The sequence below is a fragment of the Pseudophryne corroboree genome, chromosome 3, assembly GCF_028390025.1.
Source record: "Pseudophryne corroboree isolate aPseCor3 chromosome 3, aPseCor3.hap2, whole genome shotgun sequence".
Taxonomy (NCBI): Eukaryota; Metazoa; Chordata; class Amphibia; order Anura; family Myobatrachidae; genus Pseudophryne; species Pseudophryne corroboree.
Window position 1 is genome coordinate 87,084,088 of NC_086446.1, and position 15,184 is coordinate 87,099,271.

The window sequence follows — 15,184 nt, forward strand, 5'->3', positions numbered from 1 at the left end:
TTGGTACCCGGAACTTCAGGAGATGCTCACGGAAGATCCATGGCCTCTACCTCTAAGAAGGGATCTGCTTCAGCAGGGACCGTGTCTATTCCAAGACTTACCGCGGCTGCGTTTGACGGCATGGCGGTTGAACGCCGGATCCTAAGGGAAAAAGGCATTCCGGAAGAGGTCATCCCTACCCTGGTCAAAGCCAGGAAGGAGGTGACTGCACAACATTATCACCGCATTTGGAGAAAATATGTTGCATGGTGTGAGGCCAGGAAGGCCCCGACAGAGGAATTTCAACTGGGTCGATTCCTACATTTCCTGCAAACAGGATTATCTATGGGCCTCAAATTAGGGTCCATTAAGGTTCAAATTTCGGCCCTGTCGATTTTCTTCCAGAAAGAATTGGCTTCAGTTCCTGAAGTCCAGACTTTTGTAAAAGGAATACTACATATACAGCCCCCGGTTGTGCCCCCAGTGGCACCGTGGGATCTCAATGTAGTTTTGGATTTTCTCAAATCCCATTGGTTTGAGCCACTCAAATCGGTAGATTTGAAATATCTTACATGGAAAGTAACCATGCTACTGGCCCTGGCTTCAGCCAGGAGAGTGTCGGAATTGGCGGCTTTATCGTATAAAAGCCCATATCTGATTTTCCATTCGGACAGGGCAGAATTGAGGACGCGTCCTCATTTTCTGCCTAAGGTGGTATCAGCGTTTCACCTGAACCAGCCTATTGTGGTGCCTGCGGCTACTAGCGATTTGGAGGATTCCAAGTTGCTGGACGTTGTCAGAGCATTGAAAATATATATTTCAAGGACGGCTGGAGTCAGAAAATCTGACTCGCTGTTTATACTGTATGCACCCAACAAGCTGGGTGCTCCTGCTTCTAAGCAGACGATTGCTCGTTGGATTTGTAGCACAATTCAACTGGCACATTCTGTGGCAGGCCTGCCACAGCCTAAATCTGTCAATGTCCACTCCACAAGGAAGGTGGGCTCATCTTGGGCGGCTGCCCGAGGGGTCTCGGCATTACAACTCTGCCGAGCAGCTACGTGGTCAGGGGAGAACACGTTTGTAAAATTCTACAAATTTGATACCCTGGCTAAGGAGGACCTGGAGTTCTCTCATTCGGTGCTGCAGAGTCATCCGCACTCTCCCGCCCGTTTGGGAGCTTTGGTATAATCCCCATGGTCCTGACGGAGTCCCCAGCATCCACTAGGACGTCAGAGAAAATAAGAATTTACTCACCGGTAATTCTATTTCTCGTAGTCCGTAGTGGATGCTGGGCGCCCATCCCAAGTGCGGATTGTCTGCAATACTTGTACATAGTTATTGTTACAAAAAAATCGGGTTGTTTATTGTTGTGAGCCATCTTTTCAGAGGCTCCTACGTTATCATACTGTTAACTGGGTTCAGATCACCAGTTGTACGGTGTGATTGGTGTGGCTGGTATGAGTCTTACCCGGGATTCAAAATCCTTCCTTATTGTGTACGCTCGTCCGGGCACAGTGTCCTAACTGAGGCTTGGAGGAGGGTCATAGGGGGAGGAGCCAGTACACACCACCTAGTGGTCAAACTTTTAAATTTTGTGCCCTGTCTCCTGCAGAGCCGCTATTCCCCATGGTCCTGACGGAGTCCCCAGCATCCACTACGGACTACGAGAAATAGAATTACCGGTGAGTAAATTCTTATTTATTCATGATTTAGGAGAAGGACTAGAAAGCACAGTGTCAGTTTTTGCAGACAATACTAAAATGTGTAGGGTAATCAAGTCAGATGTGGATGGAGAGTCTCTTCAGAGCAATTTATTTAAACTGGAAGTTTGGGCAATGAAATGGTGTATGAGGTTTAACGTGGAACAATGTAAAGTTATGCACTTTGGGGAAAAGAATAAACATGCAACATACCAATTAAATGGGGAAAAAATAGGGGAAACTGTATTAGAAAAGGATTTGGGGGTACTCATTGATAATAGATATAGTGGCAACACACAGGCCCTCATTCCGAGTTGTTCGCTCGTTATTTTTTTCCGCTACGGAGCGATTAGTCGCAAACTGCGCATGCGCAATGTTCGCAGTGCACCTGCGCCAAGTAAATTTGAAAAAAAGTTTGGTATTTTACTCACGGCCTAACAAGGTTTTTTCATCGTTCTGCTGATCGTAGTGTGATTGACAGGAAGTGGGTGTTTCTGGGCGGAAACTGACCGTTTTCTGGGAGTGTGCGGAAAAACGCAGGCGTGTCAGGGAAAAACGCGGGAGTGTCTGGAGAAACGGGGGAGTGGCTGGGCGAACGCTGGGTGTGTTTGTGACGTCAAACCAGGAACGAATCTGACTGAACTGATCGCAGTGTAGGAGTAAGTCTCGAGCTACTCAGAAACTGCTAAGAAACTTCTATTCGCAATTCTGCTAATCTTTCGTTCGCAATTCTGCAAAGCTAAGATTCACTCCCAGTAGGCGGCGGCTTAGCGTGTGCAATGCTGCTAAAAGCAGCTAGCGAGCGAACAACTCGGAATGAGGGCCACAATGTCAAAGTGCAGCAACAAAGGCAAATAAGGTGTTAGCATGCATTAAAAGGGGAATTGTGACAAAGGATGAGAGTGTAATCCTGCCACTGTACAAATCATTGGTACGGCTGCATCTTGAGTATTGTGTACAGTTCTGGGCACCACATTATAAAAGAGACATATTAGAACTTGAAAAGGTTCAGAGGCGAGCTACCAAATTGATTAAGGGGTTGGAGACACTAGACTATGAGAAGAGGCTTTCTAGGTTAGATATGTTTACACTAGAAATGAGACGACTAAGAGGAGATATGATTAATATTTACAAATATATAAAGGGGCAATATGTGGAGCTATCATGTGATTTGTTTACTAATGCTGCTTTCACATCGCAAAACCTGCTTTTGAAACGGTTCTTTAAACGTTTTGATAAAGCTAAATATTTATAGTATATAAAACCCTTTATGAGGTCTAAGAACAATGTACGCTATTTACGTATGTAGTACCGTAAGGGTACGCTAGTTGCGTATCGATCGCTTAGCCGTGATCTAGACGCTCAAGCGTCACGTTCACTCACGGCCAAGAGATCACAGGCAGACACGTTATTGGCTGTTGACTATCGTAATGATTCGCTATAGCGTAGCGGCGCTCGGGACCACGAGGAGATCACCAGCGATGCAGACGCTCACAACGTTAAACCTTTATATCTATACCTCTAACAATGAAATACACAGTAAACCTTAGTGTAGAGACAAAGTGTAAGTGCAACCTTGTGTAACCTGATTAACTACAAAGCTGCTTGAGCGTCACCGACGCTCAGAGAATACTTAACACTATAAGAAATACACAGATACCTGGGCTTAGGGTCCGAAACCTATTATATGTATTATGACTATTATACTTGCAAAAAGGAATCACAGTACAAATGATACACTACAATATAACATAAACCAACTAACCAGATAACTACACAGGAAATAACATACAATACTATTCAATACAATCTAATCAATGGAAAATACGGGAGAAAAGAGAAGGGAGAGAGAGAGAGAGATGGCTCACAGGTAAGACAATATGATTACGGAGAAAACTTACGCACAAGGGGAAACGATCGCAAGCGCCTCGATATCCAGCTCCCGGTTATCAGCAATGAGAACCGTTGATGAGAGAGTGAAGTTGGATATGGTCGGCCTGCTATTTATGCCCCACACACAATACAATTCAATGGTCCCTACAATCTCATTGTTCATTGGACACAGGAATTCGGCTCTGCATTATAACAAAAGGTCATAGGTTGATTCATACAGGTGGGCTGTCTTGTATCAGTGGCCTTGGTTATGCAAAACAAAGGGTGATGACTAACACATTCCTGTCTTCTGGAGAGCTATTGTTTGGCGAATACAAAACAAAACCCTGTCTCTGGGTTTTGTTCAATATTCATGATGTCCACTTTCAGTTGAGACAATGACATCTCAGCCATCATTCTCCTGGATACAAACCCTAACCCATTCGTAAACACAGGTGTTGGCCCTCCTCATTGAGTCTCAAAGCTCAGTGTAATTAAAGGCTATTGTACTCCGTCTGCGGGAAAGATACTGATTTGGAGTACAATTAATCTTCAATTACTATTCCTGTGCTTACCTTATGCATGTGAAGATGTGAGGCCCTCCCAACATGCAAACTATTGTTTGGGGGATCTCTAAGGTCAAAGAGCCATTTGAGACCCACTGATACCTGTTTCCAACTGTTACTAAGTAAGAACAAATAATAGTAAATGGACATAACTTCTTATGTCCATAACTATTCGCACGAGCGATTAATCCGCTCCAAACCAACACCGGAATATTGCTATTTAAATACTCTTCCGATGGGTACCAAACACCACTGTATGACCCCTGTTAGACCCTTCGCACAATACAAAGAGGAATCTCTCTGTTCAGGAACATGCTATATTAACCAAACTTTCAGAATCTATCAAAGGGACCATGATCTACAAAATACATTATTACTGAAAATATGTAACGATTGAGTCGCAGCGCGGACCAGTGTGAGGTGCAAATATGGCAGTGTGCATAGAGATATTTTTCTGACTTTGACAGTTTCTTTAAACGGGTCTGAGCAGTTAAACCCCCTTCACATCGCATGTTGTAACCAGTATATTACCATTTCATTACCGTTTTGGTACCTTTCACACTGAACCCGTTTCACCCATACAAAACAGTGGTTGTCATTTTAAATGTTTTTTCCCTGCTTCTGCCTGGTGAGATCACACATGGAGACAGCCTATCACCTTCTGGGGCTTGCAAATACCGTTTCAGACTCTTTCACACTGCACAATTAAACGGGTCTGAAACGGGTAGGACCCTGCTTTTTTACCGTTTCAAAATACCGGTATTTTGAAAACGGTAAATTGAAGGTGACCCTTTCACATCGGAGCTCGAACCGTTTAGGAAGCCTGAAAAATCGTCAATTTACCGGGTTCAAGCTGCGGTGTGAAAGTGGTATAAGAGACCTCTGCACAAAACGCGTGGACACCCTCTAAGGCTTGAGGAGAGGAAATTTTGTACTCCGCGCAGGAAGTGATTCTTCACTGTAAGGGCAATACGAATATGGAATACACTGCCAGAGAAGGTTGTAATGGCGGACTCTGTCAATGCGTTTAAAAATGGGTTCGACAAATTTTTAATGTGAAAAGATATATGAGGATATAGCCTTTAACCAAAATAGAATAGGGAATGCAATATAATTCAGGTTGAACTCGATGGACTACTTGTCCTTTTTTCAACCTCACCGACTATGGGGGTAATTCTGAGTTGATCGCAGCAGCAAGTTTGTTAGCAATTGGGCAAAACCATGTGCACTGCAGGTGGGGCAGATATAACATGTGCAGAGAGAGTTAGATTTGGGTGGGTTATTTTGTTTGTGCAGGGTAAATACTGGCTGCTTTATTTTTACACTGCTATTTAGATTTCAGTTTGAATACACCCCATCCAAATCTAACTCTCTCTGCACATGTTATATCTGCCCCTCCTGCAGTGCACATGGTTTTGCCCAACTGCTAACAAATTTGCTGCTGCGATCAACTCAGAATTCGGCCCTATGTTACTAGTGTGCTATTTCTCTTACACTAATTGCTAATTGCTGATCTCATTCTCTGTACTCTCACTCTTCTCTCTGCTTAAGAATCTGGTTCCTACTCTCATCATTCCTTTGATTCCGCTCTCACTTGTTATCCCATGGCCTACTTACAGCAATGTCTAAGGGTAACTTGTAGTTTCTCAACCCCTGGAGAGTCACTGGTTGTGGTTTGAGGTATAGAGTCTCAGATCATGAGTGTAACTAGGGTGGTGTGGCAGGTGCCACTGCACAGAGCGCAGAATGACCTATGGGTGGAACTGGCCGATGCGACCCTCATTTGCTGGGTGCCTGTTGTAATGTTGTTAACAGCAGTGATTCTGGCTCCTTCCCTGCAATCTCCGGAGGTCACTCTGCCTTCCTGCTCCCGTACAGTGAGTAGGTAGAGACATCATTACGTCTCTCCCACCACAGTGTTGAGCAGGGATCCACTGGGTGGCGGCCACGACAGGGTGGCTTATCTTTTTTCACAGTGAAAAAAGTGAGGACTATTGACAAAGTGAGATATGGAAAAGCAGAGTAGGCATGATGATAAACCTGAAGGGTAATGATGAGACACAGAAGGATCAGAGTGAGGATAGGGAAGCGTACAATAAGAAAGAAATGGGGAAAGAGAAGATGTGGAAAAGGAGTCAAGGGGAGAAAAAGTATGAAGCTGATGACAGACTGAGAGACAGAAAGGAAGCATCAGAAAATGACCAAAAGGAGAAACAATGATACCGGAGGTAAAGAGAAAGATGGATGTGAGAATGGAAGAAAGACCAAAGAAGATTTAAGTAAACTGGTGTTAGAATTTTATTGGAAGAGCACAGCTGGAGAAAGACAAAAAAGCTGAAATAGTGTAACACAAAGAAAATAAAACAGGAGGTTCTAGCCATTGGGGGCTAGAAAGAAGGCATGAATATATAGTAAAATTAATATTTATTGCTAATAAAGTGGTACTACTGTGTGGAATATTGTGCTATAAGGGGCACTAGTACTGTGTGGTGCAACATGAATAAGAGGTCCTACTACTGCATGATCTATTGTGCTAAAAAGGGCTTTACTACTGTGTGGCGTAATGTGAATAAGGGGCACTACCGTGTGGCATAATGTGAATAAGGGGCACTACTGTGTGGCATAATGTGATTAAGGGGCACTACCGTGTGGTGTATTATGAATAAGGAACACTACTGCGTGGCATAATGTGAATAAGGGACACTACCGTGTGGCATAATGTGAATAAGGTACACTACTGTGTAGCGTAATGTGAATAAGGGACACTACTGTGTGGCGTAATGTTAATAAGGGACACTACTGTGTTGCATAATGTGAATAAGGGACACTACTGTGTGGTGTAATGTGAATAAGGGACACTACTGCGTGGCGTAATATGAATAAGGGACACTACTGCGTGGCGTAATGTGAGTAAGAGACATTACAGTGCGGTTTAGGTTGCACTTCTGTGTGGTGTCATTTGAATTGGTACTAAGAGTTGACCACATCCATTCTAATCAAAACCACACCCTTTTTTTTTAGCATACTGCGAAGGTTGAACCCATTTAGTGTGTTTGGAGTGGGATGCACCAATAATTTTTCTAGCACAGGGCACCAAAATGTCTAGTTACAGTTCTTTCACAGATCTGTCTCACAGTCTCCATACATTATAGAAATATAGATAGGCCATATTACATTTCTCATGATGTGTTATTTATGTCAGGAACTGCGATGTGCTACATACTCCCCAATGTACTATATGTTGGAAAAGATAACAGATAGGAGAGGGATCATATTTGTAAAACAAAATCTTCTTGTATATTAAGCACAATTAACTCTTAAAAATCAGTTCTATATAGATGGAGTTTAATTTAGTTGTTAATTGATGACTCTCATTACACAGGATTACACAGTAGTGAAAAAGACATCCGGTGAGTGTGTTGTACCCAGTAGTCATCCCTGTGTGTCAGGAGGATTGGGCAGGACCCAGAGCCCCATCACGGTGCCTCCACCTCACTCACTGATATATGAGAGAGACAATGACCAGAAGATCCTGGAACTCACCAACAAGATCATTCAGCTGCTGACTGGAGAGGTGACTGCTGGGAATGGGGCATTATACAGTAACACCAGGGGAGGTGTCTGGGTGATGACTGGAGAGGTGACTGCTGGGAATGGGACATTATACAGTAACACCAGGGGAGGTGTCTGGGTGATGACTGGAGAGGTGACTGCTGGGAATGGGGCATTATACAGTAACACCAGGGGAGGTGTCTGGGTGATGACTGGAGAGGTGACTGCTGGGAATGGGGCATTATACAGTAACACCAGGGGAGGTGTCTGGGTGATGACTGGAGAGGTGACTGCTGGGAATGGGGCATTATACAGTAACACCAGGGGAGGTGTCTGGGTGATGACTGGAAAGGTGACTGCTGGGAATGGGACATTATACAGTAACACCAGGGGAGGTGTCTGGGTGATGACTGGAGAGGTGACTGCTGGGAATGGGGCATTATACAGTAACACCAGGGGAGGTGTCTGGGTGATGACTGTGTCATTGTGTGTGTCAGGTTACTATAAGGTGTCAGGATGTCACTGTCTATCTCTCCATGGAGGAGTGGAAGTATTTTGAGGAACACAAGGATCTGTACAAGGACGTCATGGAGAATCACCAACCACTCCCATCACTGGGTAAGAGAAGGCTTTAATTTATTGTAAAGGACAGAAGAGATTTGAAAGCTTACACATACGCATCATTTGGTAATCCTACCTAAAAAAATGTACTCAGTCACTATGTGTCTCCTACAGATGGGTCCAGTAACAGAGATACCCCAGAGAGATGTCCCCGTCCTCTTTATTCACAGGACTGTACAGAGGAGAATCATAGGACCCTACAGGAGGATCAGGTAGGTGGGATTTAGGGTCTCTAAAGATGCCAAAGTGACTATATCAGTAGACAGTCTATGGAGAAGCTGTGTGTGTCTTATTTACTGGAATTCTTCAACTTAAATTGAATTCATGAAATCAGACATTTTGAAGCTTATTTAAATTTTTTGTGTTACCTAGGGTGAAGATCTGGCTGATAATAAGGTAGAAATTATAGAGGGAGAAGAAGATACGTTTGTCAGTGACGATCAGCAGTGTGAAGAGGAGGAAATCCCTATAGAGGGAGAAGAAGAGACGTATGTCAGTGATGATCAGCAGTGTGAAGAGGAGGAAATCCCTATAGAGGGAGAAGAAGAGACGTATGTGAGTGATGATCAGCAATGTGAAAAGGAGGAAATCCCTATGGAGGGAGAAGAAGAGACGTATGTGAGTGATGATCAGCAATGTGAAAAGGAGGAAATCCCTATGGAGGGAGAAGAAGAGACGTATGTGAGTGATGATCAGCAATGTGAAATGGAGGAAATCCCTATGGAGGGAGAAGAAGAGACATATGTGAGTGATGATCAGCAGTGTGAGGAGGAGGAAATCCCTATAGAGGGAAAAGAAGAGACGTATGTGAGTGATAACAAGCAGTGTGAGGAGGAAATTCCTGAAGATATCATTACAGGTGAGTAATAATCACTTATTAGAGAGATTATTCTATAACTGCCTACTGAAGCGCTGTGTGCGCTGGCTCCAAGCTCTGTGTTTCTCTGAAGGTACTTGGGGGAAACTGTGTCTGACACTTTCCTGTGTGTGTTTGTGTGTGTGTGTGTGTGTGTGTGTGTGTGTGTGTGTGTGTGTGTGTGTGTGTGTATGCATGCAACTTTCTCACATAATCATGTCCAGGGACTCTGTCTTGTACGGCAGAATATGTATCTTCTCCAGAGGATTCCATTCCATGTACACAGGAATGTAATATTTTGTCTCTGCCTTCCGAATCCGAGCCCCAGTGGGTAGCTTCTATTAAGGGAATGATATCCCAGATTTCTACTAGGATTGCGCATTTTGAGACGGAATCACAGATTTTAAAACAATCTGTGGAGATTTTGTCTGGTTCTGTCCCCACTACCTCAAAATCCCCTGGTGTATCCAAGAAACGTGCGCTTGCTCAGATTATGCAAGTCGACACGGACACGGCAGAGGGTGATGGAGATATGTGTGTGTGTGGGGGGGGGGGGGTGAGGCTTCCCTGGCAAGTGGGGTGCAACTCATCATTGAGGCTATTAGGGATGTGTTACACATTACTGACCAACCACCTGAACAGGTAGAGGAGGCTTACTTTACGGACAGTTTGAGAGCCTCCCTGACCTTCCCTGCGTCTAAGGAATTAAACGCATGATTTGAAAAATCCTGGGAAAATTCAGAGAAAAAATTCCAGATCCCAAAGAGGGCTCTTGTGGCTTTTCCTTTCCCTGAGGATGATAGGAAAAAGTGGGAAAACCCACCTATAGTAGACGCTTCTGTATCTAGACTGTCTAAAAAGGTGGTTTTACCTGTCGCTGGGTCTACCACTTTGAAAGAATCGGCAGACCGCAAGATTGAAACTACGCTCAAATCCATATACACTGCTTCAGGAGTGGCGTTAAGGCCCACTATTGCCTGTGCATGGATTTCTAAAGCCATAGTAAAGTGGTCAGGCACATTTACTAGAGGATTTAGATTCTACGGATAGAAGTGACATTGAATTGTTTTTACGTAACATACAGGATTCGGTGGGTTTCATGGTGGAGGCCATGAAGGACCTGGGTAATCTGACGGCAAGGACATCGTCCATGGCTGTCTCAGCACGCAGGGGAGTCTGGCTACGCCAATGGTCTGCAGACGCGGAATCCAGGAGAAGTGTGGAGAACCTACCCTTCACAGGTCAGGCTCTATTTGGGGAAGGGTTGGATGCGTGGATTTCCACGGCAACCACTGGTAAGTCAACCCTCAGCCTCTCAGACGACGAAGAAACCTTTTTCTACGTCCTCTATGCAGTCCTTTCGGTCTGCAAAAGCTAAAAAGTCCAAGACTCCTACCACTTTCTTCAGAGGTGGACGAGCAAAATCCAAAAAAACGGCACCTGCAGGTTCCCAAGACCAGAAGCCTGCCTCTGTGTCCTCAAAATCCTCAGCATGACGGTGGACCTCACTGCCTGGAGAACGGGCAGGTGGGAGCAGGGCTTAGACGTTTCAGTCACGTCTGGGTGTCATCCGGTCTGGATCCCTGGGTACAGTTTATTGTGTCCCAGGGCTACAAACTGGAGTTTCAAGAGCTCCCACCCCACAGGTTCTTCAAATCAGGCTTGCCAGCTTTGCTGACAGAAAGGGCTGTCCTTCAGTAAGCTATTCAAAAATTGGAAAGGTCAGATGTAATTGTTCCAGTTCCACCCCATCTGGTAAACCAGGGTTACTATTCAAACCTATTTGTGGTACCAAAAACGGATGGTTCAATCAGGCCAATTTTGAACCTGAAGTCGCTAAACCCTTATCTGAGGGAATTCAAGTTGAAAATGGAGTCTCTAAGAGCGGTGATCTCAGGGCTGGAGGAGGGAGAGTTTCTGGTGTCCTTAGACATCAAGGATGCGTACCTCTACATTCCGATTTGGCCGCCACACCAGGCTTATCTCAGATTTGCGCTGTTGGACTGTCACTATCAGTTCCAGGCACTGCCGTTCGGCCTCTCCACGGCACCGAGGGTATTTACCAAGGTAATGGCAGAGATGATTTTTCCTCCGCAGGCAGTGGGTGAATATAATTCCTTATCTGGACGATCTGCTGATAAAGGCATCTTCCAGGGAGAGGTTGTTGCAGTCCATTGCTCTCACGACTCGACTGCTCAGGGAACATGGATGGATCCTGAATCTTCCCAAGTCACATTTGGAGCCAACACAGAGATTGTCTTTCCTGCTGAAGTGCAGAGGGTATATCTACCGGTGGAGAAAGCATTGGTGATCCAAACTACAGGATGTCTTGAAGCCTTCCCGGGTATCGGTTCATCGGTGCATTCGCCTTCTGGGGAAGATGGTTGCCTCCTACGAGGCTCTTCAGTATGGAAGATTTCATGGATGGTCCTTCCAACTGGATCTCCTGGACAAGTGGTTGGGGTCTCATTTGCACATGCACCAGAGGATACGTCTGTCGCCAAAAGCCAGGATTTCGCTCTTGTGGTGTCTTCTAGAGGGCCGCAGGTTTGGGATTCAGGACTGGATCCTTCTAACCACGGATGCAAGTCTCAGAGGTTGGGGCGCAGTCAACCAAGGGGAAACCTTCCAAGGAAGGTGGTCAAGTCTGGAATCCATTCTTCCAATCAACATTCTGGAACTAAGGGCCGTATACAACGGTCTTCTACAAGCGTGCACATCTTCTACAAGATCGGGCCATTCAGATGCAGTCGGACAATGTAACGACGGTGGCCTACGTAAACCGACAGGGCGGAACGAAAAGCAGAGCTGCAATGTCAGAGGTAAAAAAGAATCCTCCTCTGGGCAGAAAAGCACGTGTTGGTGCTGTCAGCAATCTTCATTCCGGGAGTGGACAACTGGGAAGCGGACTTCCTCAGCAGAAACGATCTCCATCCAGGAGAGTGGAGCCTCCATCCGGAGGGGTTCACGGAGGTGACAAATCTTTGGGGTGTACCTCAAATAGATATGATGGCCTCCCGTCTCAACAAGAAGCTTTGGAGGTACTGTTCCAGGTCAAGAGATCCGCAAGCAGTGGCGGTGGACGCACTTTTAACTCCATGGGTGTTCCAGTCAGTGTACATGTTTCCTCCACTTCCACTCATTCCAAGGATTCTAAAACTCGTAAAGAGAACAAGAGTTCAGGCAATCCTCATTGCTCCGGACTGTCCAAGAAGGGCTTGGTACGCGGATCTTCTGGTTCTACTGCTGGAAGACCCGAGGCCTCTTCCTCTTCGGGAGGACCTTCTGCAACAGGGGCCGTTTGCTTATCAAGACTTGCCACGGCTACGTTTGACGGCATGGAGGTTGAACGCCAGATATTAGCTCGGAAGGGCATTCCGAACTAGGTTATTCCTACCCTGATACAGGCTGGGAAAGGAGTAACGTCTAAACATTACTATCGTGTTTGGAAAAAGGTATGTATCTTGGTTTGAATCTAAGCAGTTTCCTATGGTGGAGTTTCAACTGGGACGGTTTCTCCTCTTCCTGCAAGCAGGTGTAGATATGGGTCTGAGTTTGGGATCCTTAAAGGTCCAGATTTCGGCCTTATCCATTTTCTTCCAGAAACAACTGGCTTCCCTCCCTGAGGTTCAGACTTTCTTGAAAGGGGTTCTGCACATCCAGCCTCCCTTTGTGCCACCTACGGCACCCTGGGATCTTAATGTGGTGGTACAGTTCCACCAATCGGATTGGTTTGAAACTCTACAGGAGGTTGAGGTCAAGTTTCTCAAGTGGAAGGCTGTCACTTTGTTGGCCTTAGCTTCTGCTAGACGTGTGTCGGAGTTGGGTGCTTTGTCTTGTAAAAGCCCCTACTTCATTTTCCATGAAGATAGAGCTGAGCTTCGGACACGTCAGCAGTTCCTTCCAAAGGTTGTGTCGGCTTTTCATATCAACCAACCTATTGTGGCACCAGTGGCTACTGACTCCTCAATTTCGTCAAAGTCCTTGGATGTTGTAAGGGCTCTGAAAATCTATGTGAGGAGGACTGCTCGCCACAGAAAATCAGACTCTGTTTGTCCTGAATGATCCCAAGAAAATTGTGTGTCCTGCATCTAAGCAGACTATATCTCGCTGGATCAGGGTCACTATCCAGCATGCATATTCTACGGCAGGATTGCCGTGTCCCAAATCTGTTAAGGCCCACTCTACTTGTAAGGTGGGTTCTTCCTGGGCGGCTGCCCGGGATGTCTCGGCTTTACAGCTTTGCCGAGCGGCTACTTGGTCAGGGTCGAACACGTTTGCTAGGTTCTACAAGTTCGATACTTTGGCCTCTGAGGACCTAAAGTTTGGTCAATCAGTTCTGCAGGAGCCTCCGCGCTCTCCCTCCCAATCTGGGAGCTTTGGTACATCCCTATGGTACTAATATGGACCCCAGCATCCTCTAGGCCATAGGTCTTCAACCTGTGGCCCTCCAGCTGATCTGAAACTACATATCCCAGCATGCCCTGCCACAGTTTTACTATTAAGGCATGCTAAAACAGAGGCAGGGCATGCTGGGATGTGTAGTTTCACAGCATCTGGAGGGCCACAGGTTGAAGACCCATGCTCTAGGCCGTAAGAGAAAATAGGATTTTAATTACCTACCGGTAAATCCTTTTCTCGTAGTCCGTAGAGGATGCTGGGCGCCTGCCCAGCGCTTCGTGATCCTGCAGTGGTTACTTGGTTCAGTACTGCTTTGTTGTTTGTTAAGTACTGTTTTGTTACTTGGTTAAGTATTCTTGTTCACCAGTTGCTGAGTTTTCAAGCTGGTTAGCTTGGTTTGCCTTGTATGTGTGAGCTGGTGTGAATCTCGCCACTATCTGTGTAAAGTCCTTCTCTCGAAGTTGTCCGTTTCCTCGGGCACAGTTTCTAGACTGAGTCTGGTAGGAGGGGCATAGAGGGAGGAGCCAGCCCACACTATTAAAGTCTTAAAGTGCCCATGGCTCCTGGTGGACTTGTCTACACCCAATGGTACTAATATGGACCCGAGCATTCTCTACGGACTACGAGAAAAGGATTTACCGGTAGGTAATTAAAATCCTATTTTTTCCTGTAGCTATGTTTCCTATCCTTGCTCACAGGAGAAAGAGACCTTGTAGAAGGCTCACAGTGGCTCTCACCATCATATAATATAAATATAACGCTAGCTGTGTTATCACTGACCACCTTCATTTCCCCATACAAAGGTTAGGTGGTTACTCACATTGCTCGCTATCAAGAGCAGTACAGTGTCTAAGTGACATCAGTCTGTCACAGGATATAAAAGGAGAGATCTCATGATGTGCACTGTCAGGAAAGCTGGCTCCTGGACACTGACAATAAAGGTTACCTCATCCAGTACTTGGTACCCATTCCATCACCTCACCGCGATTATCATAGAATTGCAATTTATATTCTATGTGTGTGTGCTTTGTGTTGGAATATTGTTTAAATTACACCATGTACAGTGGTGCTTGAAAGTTTGTGGACCCTTCAGAATTTTCTATTTTCTGTTCCGCTCGACCTGGTTCCAGTCCGGTTTAGTGTAACTCTGCCAGCCTCATCCTGTAACTCGCACACTCACCTGCTAGTACAGCCACATTTCTCATTCTCCAGCACTACCTCATGCGCACGAACTACATTAGGCCATCTAGATTCCTGCACTCCGCTCTAACCACTGACTGCTAATGTCACTCCCGGGAACACAAGAATCTCCTGATGTGACACAGCTCCCGGAAGTACCGCCCAGGTCTTATGACAACAGCCAGCAGGTACATGGCAGAGGTTGCTCCAGGGCTTCCCTGATTGGGTGTGCAGCGGTAGCCAATAAACTGCTGAGTCTTAAAGGGTCTAACCTATATTCTTTTTTATTTTGTATAATAAAATTAAGGTTTTTCTGTCCTGTCTCCTGAACACTTTATGGTTCTGTGTATAGGATTTGTCTTAGGGGAGGCTTCCTTCAGATGAACAATAGTCTGCCATATCCTTATAATACACAACTCATCCAGTTCCACATTCCATTGGGGCTTCAAAAAATG

The 15,184-nt window shown here is 45.5% G+C and overlaps 1 protein-coding gene across 2 annotated transcripts in view; it reads left to right on the plus strand.

Annotated features, from left to right (window-relative positions):
- Positions 1-15,184, plus strand: part of LOC135057042 (zinc finger protein 135-like) — an 83,579-nt gene that overhangs the window by 40,403 nt on the left and 27,992 nt on the right. For both annotated transcript variants that reach the window (XM_063962899.1, XM_063962900.1), the window contains exons 3-6: positions 7,503-7,694; positions 8,170-8,290; positions 8,408-8,505; positions 8,666-9,152. In XM_063962899.1, the coding sequence (XP_063818969.1) occupies positions 7,503-7,694; positions 8,170-8,290; positions 8,408-8,505; positions 8,666-9,152 (898 nt within the window). The remainder of the gene's footprint in view (positions 1-7,502; positions 7,695-8,169; positions 8,291-8,407; positions 8,506-8,665; positions 9,153-15,184) is intronic.